Below are 21,570 nucleotides of genomic sequence, written 5' to 3'. Positions count from 1 at the left end.
AAATCACATTGTAGGATTTTTAATGAATTTATTTGCAAATTATGGTGGAAAATAAGTATTTGGTCACCTACAAACAAGCAAGATTTCTGGCTCTCACAGACTTGTAACTTCTTTAAGAGGCTCCTCGGTCCTCCACTCGTTACCTGTATTAATGGCCCCTGTTTGAACTTGTTATCAGTATAAAAGACACCTGTCCACAACCTCAAACAAACAGTCACACTCCAAACTCTACTATGGCCAAGACCAAAGAGCTGTCAAAGGACACCAGAAACAAAATTGTAGACCTGCACCAGGCTGGGAAGACTGAATCTGCAATAGGTAAGCAGCTTGGTTTGTAGAAATCAACTGTGGGAGCAATTATTAGGAAATGGAAGACATACAAGACCACTGATAATCTCCCTCGATCTGGGGCTCCACGCAAGATTTCACCCCGTGTGGTCAAAATGATCACAAGAACCGTGAGCAAAAATCCCAGTACCACACGGGGGGACCTAGTGAATGACCTGCAGAGAGCTGGGACCAAAGTAACAAAGCCTACCATCAGTAACACACTACGCCGCCAGGGACTCAAATCCTGCAGTGCCAGATGTGTCCCCCTGCTTAAGCCAGTACATGTCCAGGCCCGTCTGAAGTTTGCTAGAGAGCATTTGGATGATCCAGAAGAAGATTGGGAGAATGTCATATGGTCAGATGAAACCAAAATATAACTTTTTGGTAAAAACTCAACTCGTCGTGTTTGGAGGACAAAGAATGCTGAGTTGCATCCAAAGAACACCATACCTACTGTGAAGCATGGGGGTGGAAACATCATGCTTTGGGGCTGTTTTTCTGCAAAGGGACCAGGACGACTGATCCGTGTAAAGGAAAGAATGAATTGGGCCATGTATCATGACATTTTGAGTGAAAACCTCCTTCCATCAGCAAGGGCATTGAAGATGAAACGTGGCTGGGTCTTTCAGCATGACAATGATCCCAAACACACCACCCGGGCAACGAAGGAGTGGCTTCGTAAGAAGCATCTAAAGGTCCTGGAGTGACCTAGCCAGTCTCCAGATCTCAACCCCATAGAAAATGTTTGGAGGGAGTTGAAAGTCCATGTTGCCCAGCAACAGCTCCAAAACATCACTGCTCTAGAGGAGATCTGCATGGAGGAATGGGCCAAAATACCAGCTACAGTGTGTGAAAACCTTGTGAAGACTTACAGAAAATGTTTGACCTCTGTCATTGACAACAAAGGGTATATAACGAAGTATTGACCAAATACTTATTTTCCACCATAATTTGCAAATAAATTCATAAAAAATCCTACAAAGTGATTTTCTGGATTTTTTTCTTCTCATTTTGTCTGTCATAGTTGAAGTGTACCTATGATGAAAATTACAGGCCTCTCTCATCTTTTTAAGTGGAAGAACTTGCACAATTGGTGGCTGACTAAATACTTTTTTGCCCCACTGTATACATCAGATTATGAACAGGAGAACACCGCAGGGTGGTGACAAACTGTAGGATTATTGGGGTCAGTGAGTGGCAGAAATACGAGGAACATGTTCTCTGTTCAGTTCATTTCGGGTTCATTTTTAGCATTAGTTCTCAGGCCTGGGCTCAGATCCCCAGAGGTGATCACTGGTTTAGAGAGTGATCACCTCCTAAACGGTTTCTATGCAGCAAAACTCTGCTCAGGGTGTCTGGATGGAGTATGAAATATACCCTCTCAAGTCACAATGTTGCCCCTAACAGTGTAGTGTTCAGTGAGGAAAAATAGGATCCCTCAGTAGGAATAAAAAAGGGTTGAATACTGTACTCATGATTTTCTCACCAGCATAGACCTCGACGGTACAAACACCCCGGTTGGTTGAGCGATGTCACAACAGCACCCCCTGGGAGTGTAGAGGTAGTACTGCAGCCCCACTGCGACACCCCCATCACCCTTGTCCTTCTTTGTCTCTGGGTGCCTGGGAGCCCCTTCTCTTCTCTGGTGCTGGACTGGGATCTGTAATATGCAACATTCCACACTTCTAGTGACCTTCCAGCCATGTAGATATAGTGCCTTCAGAAAGTGTTCACACCCCTTGACTTTTTCCACATTTTGTTGTGGTACAGCATGAATTTCAAATATATTAAATGTAGACGTTTTTGTCGCTGGCCTACACGCAATACCCGATAATGTCAAAGTGGACTTGTGTTTTCAGAATTGTTTATAAATTCATAAAAAATAAAAAGCTGAAATGTCTTGAGTCAATAAGTATTCAACCCCTTTGTTATGACAAGCCTAAATAAGTTCAGGAGTAGAAATGAACTTAACAAGTCACATAAGTTGCATGGATTCAACCACAAAGACCAGGGAGGTTTTCCAATGCCTCGCAAAGAAGGGCACCTATTGGTAGATGGGTATAAAAGAAAAGCAGACATTGAGCATATCCCTTTGAGCATGGTGAGGTTATTAATTACACTTTAGATGGTGTATCAATACACCCAGTCACTACAAAGACACAGGCCTCCTTCCTAACTCAGTTGCCAGAGAGGAAGGAAACGGCTTAGGGATTTCACCATGAGGCCAATGGTCACTTTAAAACAGTTAGAGTTTAATGGCTGTGATAGGAGAAAACAGGATGAATCAACAACATTGTAGTTATTCTACAATACTAACCTAATTGACAGAGTGAAAAGAAGGAAGCCTGTACAGAATAAAAATATTCCAAAACATGCAACAAGGTACTAAAGTAATACTACAAAAAAAATTGGCAAAGCAATTACCTTTTTGTTCTGAGTACAAAGTGTTATGTTTGGGGCAAATCCAATACAACACAATACTGAGTACCACTCTCCATATTTCCAAGCATTGTGATGGCTGCATTATGTTATGTGTATGCTTGTAATCGATAAGGACTGTAATAATAAAATAATAAGCAGAATGGAGGACAGGCAAAATTCTAGAGGGAAATCTGGTTCATTCTGCTTTCCACCAGACACTGGGAGGTGAATTCACTTTTCAGCAGGACAATAACTTAAAACACAAGGCCAAATCTACACTGAAGTTGCTTACCAAGAAGACAGTGAATGTTCCTGAGTGGCCAAATTACAGTTTTGACTTAAATCTGCTTGAAAATCTATGGCAAGACCTGAAAATGGTTGTCTAGCAATGATCAACAACCAACAACAACCAAAAGGTTAATTGTTGCACAATCCAGGTGTGCAAAGCTCTTAGAGACTTACCCAGAAAGACTCACAGCTTTAATCACTGCTTAAGGTGCTTCTATAAAGTATTGACTCAGGGGTGTGAATACTTATGTACATTAGATTTCTGTATTTCATTTTCAATAAATTAGCAAACATTTATAAAACATGTTTTTACTGTCATTATGGGTTATTGTGTAGATATAATCCATTTTATATTCAGGCTGTACCACAACAAAAGGTGGAATAAGTCCAAGGGTATGAATACCTTCTGAAGCCACTGTATCTGTGTATTATTACTACTCTCCTCCTGACTCCCCAAACCTCCTCTTTAGGTTGAACAAATGCCTTATAAGCCTTGTTAAATAGCAGCTTTGAATGATAGGATGGTAAACACTTTTGTTGTTTGTTTGCACAGCTGACTCTTCATGCAGAGTATGACTTTGATTTTTATAGAAATTAGATGGATTTCTGAGTTTGTGATATGGAGAGCTTGATATTCGATGAATATAATGTTTTATGCGATGGATAGATGAACACTGGTTTTCTCCAGACCGAGGTAGCCCGTTAAGACAAGTAAATAAATATTTGTAACTGTAAGTAGACTCGTTGGAGTTTAATTAAAGGTGGTGTTTGAATTATCCACAGAGCAAGACGGACCTGTGTTCCTCTGAGCTCTGTCATGCAATAACTAAAGTGCGTCTGAAATGGCACCTTATTCCCTGTATAGTGCACTACTTTTGGCCAGCTTACTGGTCAAAAGTAGTGCACTTATACAGGGAATTGGGTGTAAGTGTGGATGCACACTAACTGTCTTGATGCCCTGGGCCCAGTTTTTCAAAACATTTAATCTGGATAAGAATGATCCGGATTCTGTAATCCTTTTTTGCAATCAAGGATCAGATTGAGCTGGCTGTTTTTGGGCTAGTTTTTCAGAAAATAATCAGACAGGATCATTCTGATCCACAACATGAAGATCACAGAATCCAGATTGTCAGTGCTTTCAACAGGCCTACACCTTTCCATCTAGTGGACAGGTTATGGTACTACTACACTGTCATAGGGAAACAGAGATGAGTAAACTACATGAATAAAGGTAATTATATGACACCTTTCTAAATCCACCCTGAATACACCCTTCCAGTGGGATCAAGATAATCCAGATTTTAGGCATCAAAACTATCATCATCACTACCTTTTTTGAGTAAAAAAAAAAGCAAAAACTACATTTAATCCTGTTTTAATGGTCAGATTGGATGACCAAATCTGGAGGATCAGAATAGTTTTGTTTTCTTTTGAAAAAACCAATTCTAACATGTCATTTTATCCGATTGCAGAAATCCAATCAGATAACTTTTGAAAAACTGGGCCCAGAGACTCTGCCTTCTACTTTGTAACAACCATACCTTCTGAGGGTAAAGCAGCTTCAATCCACATACTATTGGAAATAATATAACACATTGAAAACTGCAGATTTAAACTGTTGATAAAAGTATTTTATACATAGTCATTTATATATATTGTATTTATGTATAGCCCCCACCCCTCCACCACCCCTGATGAACAAGGTTAATAAGTTAGTTTTAAAAAACTACTTTCATTTTTGTATGTTGTTGGTTCTTCCAGGCCCCCTGTGTGTTGCACATCACGACAATCACGACAAATGATAATTTTGTCTTCAGGGTGGTACCTTAACAAAAATATGTATTTGTCAATCTTCCTCCTTGGGGAGACATACAGACTGCGAATGTATGGAATATTGATAGCAATAATAAAAAGATTTTCAGTTTGCCTGAGAATTACAACAACAAAAGGTCCAAAGAAAATGACAAAGTTGAGTGTTAAAAAGCAACATATTCCAGTCCAACATCATCATAAGGATGTTTACAGAATGTGATTCTGAATGCTGGATAGATGTATGTATGTATGTATGTATGTATGCCATACATTACGTAGTCATGCTGTAATATAACATGTTGATTGGTCTGGGTAGGAACAACTCCTATTGCCTTAACATGTTCTCTGTGATTGGACAATGATATATGTATATTCTTGCATGTATATTTTTTCTCTGAGAGGATGTTGCTAATGACAACTGTCAATCATGTCCAATCAGAAATATAAAATAATTCTGCTATACACAAAAAACCTGCCTGATGCCTTTAAAAACTTTTTTTTAAACTTTTTTAATTAAAAAATAACCTTGATGCCTATAGTTGTAGATGCAGCAGAGATGCTTGGTTCTGTTACACAGGTAGTTCAATTCGGATATTTTTCTCACTAATCAGATCAGCTCTGAAAAAGTTCTGTGATTGGTCAAAGAACCAATTAGTGGAACAAATATCAGAATTGGGCTGCCTGTATAAACACAGCCTTCTAGAGTATCAGCACAATACTTATTAGTCCTGCATACCAGAGGGCCAGTCAGTGAATCTGCCTTGTAAAGGACACAGTGCAAGCGTCTTAGTAGATTATATTAAGTGTGGATGTGTGCGTTTGTACCCAATAAACTGTAGATAAGTGTTTTTTTTTATAATGAATTTCAGTTCTGTACAATACAAGCACACGGATGCATTAGGCTACTATGCAAACCACGACGAAAGCATCATGACAACGTGATATTTGGCATCGAGTACAATATAACTGGTTTGTTTGTAATAATCTCTAGTGGCTTTTGTTTCATGTGTAAAACCTTTTCAAATAGTGAGGAGAGAATGTCACTATTTGTTTATTTAAACTATAGGAAGGCCTTAACTCATGTGTTGAATATGAATTACTGGTTTGTTGTCTGTATGCTCTTCTGGGTTAATAATTTACTTGAGAATATATATTTTGGACAGCAGGATGTTAGTTACAAGAGGAAGGGCTGGCTCTGGTGCTGCTTGTGAGACTGTTACCTGATTCACAGTATAGAGCTGATCAGAACCGTACTGTGCTGGCTTGGATGTTTCATTTTCACATGGTCCTTTCCAGCACAGTTCCAGCACTATGTAGATGCGTAAACAGGGCAGCCCAGTACAGCTCGGCTTGGCGCAGCTTGGCTCTATAGTGTGAATGAGGCATATGAGTCCAGAAACAAGAGCAGCATTAAATTCAGTAACCGTTCGCTCTCTGCCATCCTCTTCTGTAAAACCAAAGATAAACAATATGTTCCCATTTTACATACTGGTAAAAGGCAACACAGACTGACATTAGAACTCTATTTTTGATACTTTGAAATGGATGTCATTCCTAACGGTTGGGTGCATATATCTATAAATATATGTTTTGTAAAAGGAAAGGGAAATACAGGTTTGAGCTGATGTTTACAGGAACCTTGTATTGTCATGTACATTTTGTATTTTAAAACCATTTTGTAATTTAAGACTGCAGTGCTTTTTGAATGTATTCAAAGGGAATACCTTGCATTTAGGCTCTTACAGTAGTGTATCAATAAAAATACAAATGTCAAACTGTGGCTTTGTTTTTCTCTTTCTATACTGAACAAATATATAAACGCAACATGGAACAATTTCTAAGATTTTACTGAGTTACAGTTCATATAAGCAAACAAGTAAATTAAAATTTCCCATGACTGGGAATACAGATATGTCATCCAGAACTGGGACATTTTCAGCTTCCACGAATTGTGTACAGATCCTTGCGACATGGGTCCGTGCATTATCATGCTGAAACATGAGGTAATGGGGTGGATGAATGGCACGACAATGAGCCTCAGGATCTCATCACGGTATCTCTGCATTCAAATTGCCATCAATAAAATGCAATGGTGTTCGTTGTCCGTAGCTTATGCCCATACCATAACCCCACTGCCACCCATGGGACACTGTTCTCAGCATACCATCTGTCCGGTACAATTGAAACCGGGATTCATCTGTGAAGAGCACACTTCTCCAGCGTGCCAGTGGCCCTCGATGGTGAGCATTTTCCCACTAAAGTTGGTTATGACACCGAACTGCAGACCCTGGTGAGGACGACGAGCACGCAGATGAGTTTATGCAGAAATTCTTCAGTTGTGCAAATCCTGTTTATCAGCTATTCCGTAGGTGAAGAACCTGGGGGTGGAGGTCCTGGGCTGGCTTGTTTACACATGATCTGCGGTTGTGAGGCCGATTGGACATACTACCAAAATCTCTAAAATGACGGATTATGGTAGAGAAATTAACGTTCCTGCAGTCAGCATGTCAATTGCACGCTCCCTCAAAACTTGACATCAATGCCATTGTGTCGTGGACATTTTAGTCGCCTTTTGTCCCCAGTACAAGGTGCACCTGTGTAATGATCATGCTCTTTAAATCAGCTACATTAAAAAACTAAAAATGTTCAAAATTTGAGAAATAAGCTTTTTGTGCATATGGAAAATGTGATTTCAGCTCATGATACATGGGACCAACACTTTACATGTTTACATTTTTGTTCAGTGTTAATAAATTAGTGTGGGAGGAATGATGGTGATAATCCTGAAGAGATCACCTTATAACTGATATGCAATAAATCACTTTTATGCAGGGCCTCATTTCATTGGAGTCAGCCAGACCTACACTGTAATATACATGTGGAATGGACTGGATCAGCCTACTAATAGGGATTACTAGAATACCTTTATGAACGTGTATGTGCCATTAACGAGCAGTCATCTTTTGCACCACTAGTTGTCCAATTCAATCCAGTGTAAAATACATTGCATTGGTGCATTATGCCATACATGCAAAAATAAAGTTGCTAGTTGTCAGTAAGCACACCATCCACCATGTCACAGACTACTGTCTATTGGCCTCGTCTAAAATGTCAGTTCTCCGATAGAATTTAATTGACACAGTTCAGAACAAATTAAGGCAATTTAAAACACTGGGGCAATAAAGTTGTATTTATTCAAACAGTTATATACACATATAGTAGTAAAATTCATCAAGTCAAGTCTCAAACTTGCTTAAAAGAAACAAAAAATGTTTTCCATCAGCCACCAGAGGTCAGCCAAGCCACAGAGGGGGCTGCTATTGCACTCTGGGTAATATAGGCATAGCAAAGATGAGAAACCAGATGAGAAAGATGAGAAACTAATGTTCTCAGTAGCCCAGTCACAGGAACAACTCATTCAGCATTTTTTTTTTTACACAGTTTGACAGTCCAATAACAAGGGAGAATGGAAAGCATGCTGCAGAAGGACACTGTTTTCTATAAAATAGTCTGGAAGAAAACAGATGGCACAGAGATCTACTCCCTTTAAAGGATATTGCCTGAAGATCATGCAGACCAACAGCCAACTCTTTTCACATTTAAATAAATCTAAATTTTAGGAAGAGTTTTTTGGATTAAACAAAGAATCACTATTTGTCATGCTAGTATACTTCGGCTAATTGAGCCTTAGCCTACTCTGATTGTAACAAAGACAAAGAGTACTTGGACATGTCATTCTATTTAGAATAGTATGCCATACAAATGCTTTCACAGCAGAAACAAACACTGTTACACAAGTAGCTGTCATTAAGCTCAGCATCCAGTATGTTACGGTGGCTCTCACTACTGTACATAGTGGCCTGGTCTTTTCTAGTTTTAGAAAAGGGAGTAGTGGAACGAGCGTCTGATTTCCCTTCTATCCAGTACAGTAGTAGTTTCAGTCAGTCTATATGGCTCTTATCTAATATTACACTGTACAGCCCAGCATTGGAAGGCACATCATATACAACTAACATACATACAGTAGGCTACACACAGTGTTTTCAGACTGACAAACCAGACAGGGGAATAGGGATTTTGTTTGAAGGTATGAACATCTTATATAGTGGGGCTGTAGTGATCCTTTAGCTAAAACAAGGGGCAAGGGGCGAAGTGGTTTCATGCATTAGGTGAGTGGTACATTTCATTGGCATCGTCGGTGGATGTTATGGAAGTATTCACACAAGGCACTTTGTGCCAGACACACAGGAAGGAGGATGTGCATCAAATATAAATGTGTACAACCAAGTTCTGTGGGGAGAGGTGTCTGTAGGTCTGTGTATGAATGTTGAGAGGGAGCTTGAGAAGGAGGCTAAGAGGGAGGAGAGTCGGCAGATTGTTTGTGGGGAGGTGTGTGTGTGTGCGTGCGTATCAGTAGTGGAGGGAGAGGAAGTGACAAGAGAGAAGGAATCAGCGGTTGTGGTCCTCGACTCCTCCCTCCATGGTCGCGGTCAGCTGGTCGAGGTCAGTCGCAGCACACCAGCAGACGGACGGGGAGACCAGACAGGGGGTGGTTGGCGCGCTCGGCCACGGCCCGCCTGGCTGACTCCTCGCTGGGGAAGGTGATCAGGGCCTCGCCGCTACGCTGGCCACTGAAGTTGTACAACAGGAGGACGGCGTCCGGCTGGAGCTGGAGGCAACAAACCACAGGAGATGGAGGAGAGATGAGGAGAGAGAGAGAGAGACAGAGGGGGATAGAAGCCACACCGCTCAGTCATTAGCACCATCCCAACACCAGGGGGCCACAATCTGGCAAAGGAGAGAGGAGATCCTGCACTGATCAACCCAGTAGAGTTGGAGAGGAGATCCTGCACTGATCAACCCAGTAAAGTTGGATGAGTCAGACGAGAAACCACAGGTCAATGCAATTCCTTCTAATGCATGCTTCCCTTTAGAAGAGCTACAGTCCAAAAGCAATCCCCTGATCAGTCTGTGGGAGTAGGTTAGCACACTCAGGTCAAGATGGATGAGGAGAGGAAGGGAGACAGCAAGGAGGAGGAGAGGAAGGGAGAGAGCGAGGAGGAGAAGAGGAGAAACAGAAAGAGTCACTCTGGAGCACACTGTTGATTTGACGTTAGGCAGGTGGACCGGCAGGCAGACGGGGGCCATGTGAGGTACAGGGTAGGCTGGTAACTTACCCAAGTCTCCCTACAGACAGAGCCACTCTTTGGGCTGGATCAGACTCCTGGTCTGTCCCTGACTCATCTGAACCATGCTGCTGTAGTCTTCAGGAGAGTACTACAGTGTAATGAGGTTCACAGTCAGACAGGGGGACTTGGTAGAGCATTATATACACACACAGCACATAAATACAATCACACTTAAATGTAGATACACCACAAGTCCCCAACAACCCACCTAAAAACTGTCTTTGGAACATATAGTGGGGCAAAAAAAGTATTTAGTCAGCCACCAATTGTGCAAGTTCTCCCACTTAAAAAGATGAGAGGCCTGTAATTTATCATCATAGGTACACTTCAACTACGACAGACAAAATGAGAAAACAAAATCTAGAAAATCACTGTAGGACTTTTTTATGAATTTATTTGCAAATTATGGTGGAAAATAAGTAGTGAAAACCTTGTGAAGACTTACAGAAAACGTTTGACCTCTCATTGCCAACAAAGGGTATATAACAAAGTATTGAGAAACTTTTGTTATTGACCAAATACTTATTTTCCACCATAATTTGCAAATAAATTCATTAAAAATCCTAATGTGATTTTCTGGATTTTTTTTCTCATTTTGTCTGTCATAGTTAAAGTGTACCTATGGTGAAAATTACAGGCCTCATATTTTCAAGTGGGAGAACTTGCACAATTGGTGGTTGACTAAATACTTTTTTGCCCCACTGTACATACAGTTTAAGTCGAAAGTTTGCATACACCTTTGCCAAATACATTTTTTTTTAAACTCAGTTTCACAATTCATGACATTTAATCCTAGTAAACATTTCCCGTCTTAGGTCAGTTAGGATCACTGCTTTATTTGAAGAATGTGAAATGTCAGAATAATAGGAGAGAATAATTTATTTCAGCTATTATTTCTTTCATCACATTCCCAGTGGGTCAGAAGTTTACATGCACTCAATTAGTTGGTAGCATTGTCTTTAAATTGTTTAACTTGGGCCAAACATTTCGGGTAGCCTTCCACAAGCTTCCCACAATACGTTGGGTGAATTTTGGCCCATTCCTCCTGACAGAGCTGGTGTAACAGTCAGGTTTGTAGGCCTCCTTGCTCACGCACACAGTTCTGCCCACAAATGTTCTTGAGGTCAGGGCTTTGTGATTGTTACTCCAATACCTTGACTTTGTTGTCCTTAAGCCATTTTGCCACAACTTTGAAAGTATGCTTGGGGTCATTTTCCATTTGGGAGACCCATTTGCAACCAAGCTTTAACTTCCTGACTTATGTCTTGAGATGTTGCTTCAACATATCCACATAATTTTACTTCATGATGCCATCTATTTTGTGAAGTGCACCAGTCCCTCCTGCAGCAAAGCACCCCGCAACATGATGCTGCCACCCCCGTGCTTCACGGTTGGGATGGTGTTCTTTGGCTTGCAAGCTTCCCCCTTTTTCCTCCAAACATAACGATGGTCATTATGGCCAAACAGTTCTATTTTTTGTTTCATCAGACCAGAGGACATTTCTTCAAAAAACACAATCTTTGTCCCCATGTGCAGTTGCAAACCGTAGTCTGGCTTTTTTATGGCTGTTTTAGAGAAGTGGATTCCTCCTTGCTGAGCGGCCTTTCAGGTTATGTCGATATAGAACTCGTTTTACTGTGGATATAGATACTTTTGTACCTGTTCCCTCCAGCATCACAAGGTCCTTTGCTGTTGTTCTAGGATTGATTTGCACTTCACACCAAAGTACGTTCATCTCTAGGAGACAGAACGCGTCTCCTTCCTAAGCGGTATGACGGCTGCGTGGTCCCATGGTGTTTATACTTGCGTACTATTGTTTGTACAGATGAAAGTGGTACCTTCAGGCGTTTGGAAATTGTTCCCAAGGATGAACCAGAATTGTGGTCTTGGCTGATTTCTTTTGATTTGCCCATGATGTCAAGCAAAGAGGCACTGCGTTTGAAAGTAGGCCTTGAAATACATCCACAGGTACACCTCTAGTTGACGTCATTTAGTCTATCAGAAGCTTCTAAAGCCATGACATTTTTGGAATTTTCCAAGCTGTTTAAAGGCACAGTCAACTTAGTGTATGTAAACTTCTGACCCATTGGAATTGTGATAAAGTTAATTAATCTGTCTCTAAACTATGGTTGGACAAAATGACTTGTGTCATGCACAAAGTAGATGTCCTAACTGACTTGCCAAAACTATAGTTTGTTAACAAGAAACTTGTCGAGTGGTTGAAAACAAGTTAATGACTCCAACTTAAGTGTATGTAAACTTCTGACTTCAACTGTACATGCATTCACTACAAGTGTAGTGTAAGACACCAATCCACCACTCAGAACAGTTCCTCACCCAAACAGAGTGCTCAGTCAGACAGCACAACAAGTTTCTAATTGAGCCAGATAGCAGAAACCAGGGGATAACCGGTCAGGATGAGTTTACAGTGGTTTAGTCAAGAGTCAGGACTGAACTCAGCAACACTCTCTCTTTAGCATATACACAGTGTGTAGGACTGTAAAGCCCTACAGTAACTGGTCAGGTGTTCTCACATGCTGGGAGCTTAGAGTTAGCCCCGAGGAAAACACACACATATATGACATTAAAAACTTTTCTAAACAAATCTTTAAGAGCGCAAAGAGACCAAAACCTTTAACAAAAACACCTCAGTCCCATCCCTGTATCCTCAGGCTAGAACACCTAATACACCTGCCCAACCAGCCCAGTCAGTCACAGTACTGTGAGATTTCAGTTCATACCTCCTCTGTAGACTCACTCCGCCTACTCAGCCAGTCAGCCAATGAGGGAGAAGCAAGAAAAGGGGAGAGCACAAGTGCACAAGTCCCTTATTGAATATGCTGCAGTGCTGAACCATGGTTTGTGTTGCAGGAAAGCATTCTGGTTGCTAATATATGAGCACACTGACTGTTCAATTCTGAATGATGGGTTTGCCTACAGGCTTGTAGTTAAACAAAGATGGTTTTGTCATGAGGTGGGGGAATTATACAAATATGCTATTAATGAATAAGGGTTTGTCCAGGTATTTCTTAATTTGTGTGTATTGTTTTATATTACTGCACTGTTGGAGTTAGAAACATAAGCATTTCACTGCACCCGTGATAACATCTGCAAATTGTGTACGCGACCAATAACATTTGATGTAACACAAGCCATACAATGTACCGACAGTAGAGTCCTACACGGGTCAGTTCTGGAGCCGCACCCGCCCTAAACCAATTCAGAGCCCCATCTGACGAAAGATTGTTCTCCTCAACCTGATCCACCTGCATAGAATTGCCTCCAGCTGACAAAACCTCTACATTCAATATTGTTTAGATAATCAAATAATTGAATTGAAACTTAAACAATTCCAAGAATCAAATATAGGCTGCAATAACACATTTATAGGCTATAGCCTACTCAAACTTTTTTTTTTTTTTACCTTTATTTAACCAGGCAAGTCAGTTAAGAACAAATTCTTATTTTCAATGACGGCCTGGGAACAGTGGGTTAACTGCCTGTTCAGGGGCAGAACGACAGATTTGTACCTTGTCAGCTCGGGGGCTTGAACTCGCAACCTTCCAGTTACTAGTCCAACGCTCTAACCACTAGGCTACCCTGCCTTTAACCAGCGCACCGGTTTAAACTTCATATGGCCTGCGTATGGTCCAAATGAACGAAAGCCTGAATTAACTGATATTAACTGAATTGGCCCACCTTAAACAAATACCTGCTTGCAAGTTTTGCTGTCTGCATAGCCACTCCATCTACCGGGTTGTTGTCCTGGTCCACAATGACTCATGCAGCACCTGTTTCCACTATGGTGTATTTCATAACCTTTTTATTTCTCCGGTTAGGCCTACGTTAGCCTTTTTCACGTGAGCTAGGCTAGCCAGGGAAAGTACACTTGGCAACGTATTCACGTGGGGGGATAAAACAAGTTTCAGCACCACACAATGGACAGTTCCCTGATCCACTGCGTGCATGGCTGGTAGCCTACATGTCTGCCTCACCGCTCACAGAATGGAATTCGCAACACAATAAGATCCAGGGTTTGTAAAAAAAATATATATATCTTGATTTAAAATTCTTCCGACCAGCAAAATAATTGTTCTGAACCGCGAGCCGAACCGTGGGTTGAAATAACTTTTTCATTGCACCCACTAGCTGATTTTTTTTGCAGGTCAACCGCAGGGAGCTGACCAGACGCAGGACTCTAACCAACAGCTCCTAAACACTGTAAAACTAGCAGAACATCCTGCTTTGCTACAGTCTGTCACAGGCACAAACATATACCCACATCAGACAGAAGATGTATTTTTACAGGTAACATACCACAAGGCAATGTTTATATGAGCCCGTTTCAAACAGCCCCTTATTTCCAACTCATTTGCAGGTATACTCCTTTTATACATGTCAGTGAGTAACTGGCAGGGATGTTGTTAAACCATGGGGGCTGTTTGCATTTCAAATTAGGGAGGTGTTATTAACAATGGAAGTGTTCATGAATTTACCTGAAAAAGCAGAGAACCAATCACACAGACCCAATACCTGTATTTGGTTACAGCATCTGTGAACATGCAGGAATCATGACTAGGTCTTACGTGGCTTTTAATTTGCCATGTTTTTTTACCCCCACAAAAAAGCTGGCATGGTAAAATTGTGGGATCTTTGTATATGAAAGGGACAATACACAAAAAAAAAAGAGTGGCGAAGAAATCAACCAAGACACATTAAACTGCAATGTAGTTTGAGACGGGGGCTGGGGAGACTGGAACTAAGGAGACTGGGGTAGAGGGAGGGGGGACTATGGAGGGAAAAGGAGAGGTTAGTAGTGGGGGTCATATTGGAGGTTCTGACCTGGTATCCCTGGAAGAAGCTGAGGATGTCTTTGACCCCGGCGTTGTAGGGCAGACCCTGCATCCTAACTAGAGCGCCGTGCTGGGGCATCATGGGAGAGGCAACGTGGCCTTGGGCATGGGGCTGCTGGGCCGCTAACGCTACTGACCCTGGAGGAGACGCAAAGTAGCTCATCGTGGAGGGAGAGACTGGGGGGCTAGAGCGAGAGAAACACATTTATTTTTCTTTCTTTGGAAGCAAGTGTACATTATTCAGAAGATGTTCCAGTGTCAAAATCAATACCAAACATGGCACTTTGAACTGCATTCATACATACAACACACATGACAAAAGAGGATGTACAGTTCATATTGACAAAACCCTAGAGGGAAATGGTTGTGTAGTTCGCACTAACCCGGGGTAGTGCGCAGTGTAGTTCACACTAACCCGGGGTAGTGCGCAGTGTAGTTCACACTAACCTGGGGTAGTGCGCAGTGTAGTTCACACTAACCTGGGGTAGTGCGCAGAGTAGTTCACACTAACCTGGGGTAGTGCGCAGAGTAGTTCACACTAACCTGGGGTAGTGCGCAGTGTAGTTCACACTAACCTGGGGTAGTGCGCAGTGTAGTTCACACTAACCTGGGGTAGTGCGCAGTGTAGTTCACACTAACCTGGGGTACCACACTAACCTGGGGTAGTGCGCAGTGTAGTTCACACTAACCTGGGGTAGTGCGCAGTGTAGTTCACACTAACCTGGGGTAGTGCGCAGTGTGCGCAGTTCACACTAACCTGGGGTAGTGCGCAGTGTAGTTCACACTAACCTGGGGTAGTGCGCAGTGTAGTTCACACTAACCTGGGGTAGTGCGCAGTGTAGTTCACACTAACCTGGGGTAGTGCGCAGTGTAGTTCACACTAACCTGGGGTAGTGCGCAGTGTAGTTCACACTAACCTGGGGTAGTGCGCAGTGTAGTTCACACTAACCTGGGGTAGTGCGCAGTGTAGTTCACACTAACCTGGGGTAGTGCGCAGTGTAGTTCACACTAACCTGGGGTAGTGCGCAGTGTAGTTCACACTAACCTGGGGTAGTGCGCAGTGTAGTTCACACTAACCTGGGGTAGTGCGCAGAGTAGTTCACACTAACCTGGGGTAGTGCGCAGTGTAGTTCACACTAACCTGGGGTAGTGCGCAGAGTAGTTCACACTAACCTGAGGTAGTGCGCAGTGTAGTTCACACTAACCTGGGGTAGTGCGCAGTGTAGTTCACACTAACCTGGGGTAGTGCGCAGTGTAGTTCACACTAACCTGGGGTAGTGCGCAGTGTAGTTCACACTAACCTGGGGTAGTCACACACTAACCTGGGGTAGTGCGCAGTGTAGTTCACACTAACCTGGGGTAGTGCGCAGTGTAGTTCACACTAACCTGGGGTAGTGCGCAGTGTAGTTCACACTAACCTGGGGTAGTGCGCAGTGTAGTTCACACTAACCTGGGGTAGTGCGCAGTGTAGTTCACACTAACCTGGGGTAGTGCGCAGAGTAGTTCACACTAACCTGGGGTAGTGCGCAGTAGTTCACACTAACCTGGGGTAGTTCACACTAACCTGGGGTAGTGCGCAGTGTAGTTCACACTAACCTGGGGTAGTGCGCAGTGTAGTTCACACTAACCTGGGGTAGTGCGCAGTGTAGTTCACACTAACCTGGGGTAGTGCGCAGTGTAGTTCACACTAACCTGGGGTAGTACGCAGTGTAGTTCATGTTCATGTTCATGTAGAGCTGTGCAGGGTGGTGCTGTGGGGGTAGTAGGCCAGGGTGGGGTGGGGGCTGTGTGGGGGCTGGGGTGTTCTGGGGGTGGCCAGTAGGGGGGGCTGGTACAGAGCAGCCTCAGAGAGCATGGCAGGAGAAGGGAACGCAGCATAGGCCGGAGGAGCCAGACCTGGGGAGAGGACAGAGAGCGAAGTTCAGAATCTCAGATACAACCACACAGGAACATTGGATCCTTATCATAACCTCAATATTACTACACCATCATGCCTAAGCCTGCACATCAAACATCACGCTGAACCATCACACAGCTCCCAGAGGCATACAACATCAATCCAATTTATGTACAAAGCCCTTTTTACATAAGCAGTTGTCACCAAGTGCTTATACAGGAACCCAGCCTAAAGCCCCAAAGAGCAAGCAATGCAGAAGCATAGTCCCTAGGAAAAACTCTAGTTTTACATATGATTGATAAGACTATGTTAGTCACATAAAAGCCTCAAGGTAGTATTCTACTCAGTTGCTCCAGTTCTGTTCCTTGATGTTACCCTAACCCTACAACATAAACACAGTGAGGGATGGAGGGAGGTCATGTATTTACACAAACAGGCTGTATGGGTCTGTTGCCACATTGACACAAAACACAGTCAGATGACCTTGTGGGTTGAGGGCGGGTTTGCAGGTACACTCCCCAAACCAATCTGGCAACTCAAGTGACCTTGTTGGGCTGAAGGCGCCGAGTGACCTTGTGGGGATGACCGTTCCCAGGTACACTCTGCCACCAACCTGGCAACCCGAGTGAGTGACTGTCATAACTCCAGGTCAAGCCAGTGAGATTACAGTTGTCAAACATGAGGTTGAATAAATGGAAACAAAGTTGACAGCAAACAAACAGCCATTTGAGCAACTGCTCTCAAAGTGTGTCCATCAGAATTCACAACAGCCAATAGCCACACCAAGAGTGTGCACTGCCCTTAGTGATATGATAAGCAGGAATCTAATCTCTATAGCAACAGGGCACTAATAGAACAAAGTACACTGGGATAGATAGACACACCCACTTTAACAATGTGTATGCAAACAAACCATTCAGTGTTTTAATGGGTGTGTTACAACTAATATGGAGGGCATAATTACTACAGCTAACCCTGCCTGTGTAATACACTGCTCAAAAAAATTAAGGGAACACATCCTAGATCCGAATGAATGAAATATTTTTATGAAATACTTTTTTCTTTACATAGTTGAATGTGCTGACGAAATTATCAATGGAAATCAAATTTATCAACACATGGAGGTCTGGATTTGGAGTCACACTCAAAATTAAAGTGGAAAACCACACTACAGGCTGATCCAACTTTGATGTAATGTCCTTAAAACAAGTCAAAATGAGGCTCAGTAGTGTGTGTGGCCTCCACGTGCCTGTATGACCTCCCTACAACGCCTGGGCATGCTCCTGATGAGGTGGCGGATGTTCTCCTGAGGGATCTCCTCCCAGACCTGGACTAAAGCATCCGCCAACTCCTGGACAGTCTGTGGTGCAATGGATGGAGCGAGACAGGATGTCCCAGATGTGCTCAATTGGATTCAGGTCTGGGGAACGGGCGGGCCAGTCCATAGCATCAATGCCTTCCTCTTGCAGGAACTGCTGACACACTCCAGCCACATGAGGTCTAGCATTGTCTTGCATTAGGAGGAACCCAGGGCCAACCACACCAGCATATGGTCTCACAAGGGGTCTGAGGATCTCATCTCGGTACCTAATGGCAGTCAGGCTACCTCAGGCGAGCACATGTGCGGCCCCCCAAAGAAATGCCACCCCACACCATGACTGACCCACCGCCAAACCGGTCATGCTGGAGGATGTTGCAGGCAGCAGAATGTTCTCCACGGCGTCTCCAGACTGTTACGTCTGTCACATGTGCTCAGTGTGAACCTGCTTTCATCTGTGAAGAGCACGGGGCACCAGTGTCGAATTTGCCAATCTTGGTGTTCTCTGGCAAATGCCAAACATCCTGCACGGCGTTGGGCTGTAAGCACAACCCCCACCTGTGGACGTCGGGCCCTCATACCACCCTCATGGAGTCTGTTTCTGACCGTTTGAGCAGACATGCACATTTGTGGCCTGCTGGAGGTCATTTTGCAGGGCTCTGGCAGTGCTCCTCCTGCTCCTCCTTGCACAAAGGCGGAGGTAGCGGTCCTGCTGCTGGGTTGTTGCCCTCCTACAGCCTCCTCCACTTCTCCTGATGTACTGGCCTGTCTCCTGGTAGCGCCTCCATGCTCTGGACACTACCCTGACAGACACAGCAAACCTTCTTGCACTACCTGAGCCACTTGTGTGGGTTGTAGACTCAGTCTCATGCTACCACTAGAGTGAAAGCACCGCCAGCATTCAAAAGTGACCAAAACATCAGCCAGGAAGCATAGGAACTGAGAAGTGGTCTGTAGTCACCACCTGCAGAACCACTCCTTTATTGGGGGTGTCTTGCTAATTGCCTATACATTTCCACCTGTTGTGTATTCCATTTGCACAACAGCATGTGACATTTATTGACAATCATTGTTGCTTCCTAAGTGGACAGTTTGATTTCACAGAAGTGTGATTGACTTAGAGTTACATTGTGTTGTTTAAGTGTTCCCTTCATTTTTTTGAGCAGTGTATGTTCCCTGAACAAACCATTAAAAAAAAGGCATAACATTGACTGAAACATGTCCGTTTTAATAATAAACAAGCATTTCTGAAAGCTACTTGTCCTGTTGTCCTTGCTAGATATTCTCCTGTTTACGTGATATGTTCTGAAACATCAATGGGACATGCAGTGATTCAGCTAGGTCTATTATGGACTTACAGGGTAGTTTGCAGGGTGGAGGGGACAGGCCGCTGCGGTTCAGTGTTCCTCCCATCAGGACGAAGCTCATCTCCTCAGTAGAACACTGGAACACCTCCACATAGCGGTCCTTCATCATCTTCTTGTGGCACTTCTGGGCCACCATGAACGCCCTGTCAGCTGACCTCATCTGAATGAAGGCGTCACCTGAGGGACGACCCTGGAGAGGAGAGGGAGGTTACAGATGAGAATGATGCTCTGATGGAAGGGTTAGGGTGGGAACTTCGGTCACATCTCAATAGTGTAGAGATGCTTCCGAATCCTCGGCTTGTACCCATCACTTCATCTACATTAAGTATTTAATATAAGACGGGTGAAAGTACCATGGCGTGTGTGTGTACCAGTACCTGTTGGTTGAGCACCATATGAACTCCATGTGGTTTAATATCAATAGTGTGTTCTCCCATGAACTCCAGTATATCCTCTATAGCAGCGGTGTAGGGTAGACCTCGCAAACGGACACAGTCCCGCGTGCTGCCAGTCGCCAGGTAAGGGGGCGTGGCCAAGACCGGCATAGGGACCATGGAAGAGGAGGGCAGCGTGGAGATCAGAGGTGTGGACATGTAACGGTTCAGGACCTAACAGAGGGCAGAGGTCAAAAGGTCAGACGACAAAGTCGGCACAACTTCATTATATTGCTGTGTTTCTGTGGCGTTGAGTCATGTTGACATTCATTTACAAGAGGCTTTGATATAATAGTCAAACAAACAACTCCTGTGTCACGACACGAGTACCATCCTCCAGCAAACTGACTCATGGGGACCGCATTCTATGCTGTGTCACGTATAGTCCTTCAACTTTAGTCATGTCTTACACTGTAAACACAATAGTCATTGCACAACAAATTAGAGAACTGGTTAAATATGGAGAAAGCGGCTCATCGCCGGTAGTCCTCCTTTCTAAAGAAATGATCTCAAGTGACAGGCAGTGCCTAGAACACTGTACTGTGATGTGTTTTACCTGTTGGACCTCTGCTGCAGTGCTTCTGAACAGCTCTATATTCTACTACACCTATAAACAGTGACTGTGATGTGTTTTACCTGTTGGACCTCTGCTGCAGTGCTTCTGAACAGCTCTATATTCTACTACACCTATAAAACAGTGACTGTGATGTGTTTTACCTGTTGGGCCTCTGCTGCAGTGCTTCTGAACAGCTCAATGTATCTCTTGCCCAGGATCTGCTTGTGTTTCTTCAGGGCGTTCAGAGCGTACTCTTCACAGGAGAACAGGACGAAGGCGTCGCCTGTGGGCCGCCCGTCAGGGTACTTTACGAAGAGTAGGCCGTCGCTGGCGTCCGTCACGGGGCTGTCAGCCCCCAGGAAGGTCAACACGTCCTGGGGAGAGGCGGTGAAGGGAAGACCCCTCATCCTGATGATCACCTGGTTCTCCTTGGACAGGAACTGGGCCACCTCGTTGGATGTGCCTACAGTCACACAGAGGGAGAGGAAACAGAGTTAGCTATAAGTGAGAAGTAAGACCTTTAGCTAATTACTTGGTCCCTTTAACATGCAAATAATTGTTGCTTATTGCCACTAATAAATAAAATGATAAAATGCATTACATCACTTTAAAATACAAGAGTAGACATTAAAACAAGAGCAGTGAGTCAGAGTCTAGGGCAAACAGTATCTGCTGAAAGTCCAATGTCTTGACAGATATTATATTATAGATCTCCAATCCACTGGCTAGAGTCCACAGACAGACACTAGTCTCTCCCCCTGCTCTCTCTCCTGTATCAGCTCTGCTCTTTGTCTATTCACACCCCCTTTGTATGGCCCTGAGCTGGGCCTTTCACTGGCCGCCGGGAGGATGAGGTGAGACAGTCGGCCAGGGGTAAAGTTACCTTCCTCCAACTAGCCTCTGAGGGGTGAGGCCCACAAAGCACCTTTCATTCCCCCAGGATAAGCCAGAGAACCAGAGCGGTACAGGGCAGAGGAACAGGGAAAGTCCCTCTAGTCAAGGGAAGAGAGGGAAGGGGAAAAAAAGTCTGAAATCTGACCTCCAGCAATCTTGAGGAATTCCTCTCCTGTGGCTTTGTATACCTGTGAGGATGAGAGGAGACTCT

The 21,570-nt window shown here is 43.6% G+C and overlaps 1 protein-coding gene and 1 long non-coding RNA gene across 4 annotated transcripts in view; both read right to left on the bottom strand.

The window, feature by feature from the left end:
* Positions 1-8,026: 8,026 nt before the first annotated feature.
* LOC112236511 (epithelial splicing regulatory protein 2) overlaps positions 8,027-21,570 on the bottom strand; it is a 30,596-nt gene continuing 17,052 nt past the window's right edge. The window contains 8 exon segments of the mRNA XM_042331053.1: positions 8,027-9,520; positions 14,883-15,078; positions 16,586-16,629; positions 16,632-16,789; positions 19,467-19,665; positions 19,853-20,083; positions 20,627-20,928; positions 21,505-21,547. Coding sequence (XP_042186987.1) covers positions 9,356-9,520; positions 14,883-15,078; positions 16,586-16,629; positions 16,632-16,789; positions 19,467-19,665; positions 19,853-20,083; positions 20,627-20,928; positions 21,505-21,547 — 1,338 coding nt within the window. The 3' untranslated portion in view covers positions 8,027-9,355.
* On the bottom strand, positions 15,472-16,585 carry LOC121847852. 3 transcript variants are annotated; one of them, XR_006084739.1, is made up of 4 exons: positions 16,458-16,579; positions 16,216-16,407; positions 16,035-16,066; positions 15,472-15,532 (listed from the first exon to the last, which is right to left on the bottom strand). It is a non-coding gene; the product is annotated as an uncharacterized LOC121847852 (long non-coding RNA). The 3 variants fall into 3 exon arrangements; XR_006084738.1 differs by lacking the exon at positions 15,472-15,532 and having other exon boundaries at positions 15,733-16,066; positions 16,458-16,585; XR_006084740.1 differs by lacking the exon at positions 15,472-15,532 and having other exon boundaries at positions 16,066-16,194; positions 16,248-16,407.

Source organism: Oncorhynchus tshawytscha, linkage group LG12 (genome assembly GCF_018296145.1).
Source record: "Oncorhynchus tshawytscha isolate Ot180627B linkage group LG12, Otsh_v2.0, whole genome shotgun sequence".
Lineage (NCBI taxonomy): Eukaryota > Metazoa > Chordata > Actinopteri > Salmoniformes > Salmonidae > Oncorhynchus > Oncorhynchus tshawytscha.
This window is presented reverse-complemented; position numbering and strand designations above follow the sequence as displayed.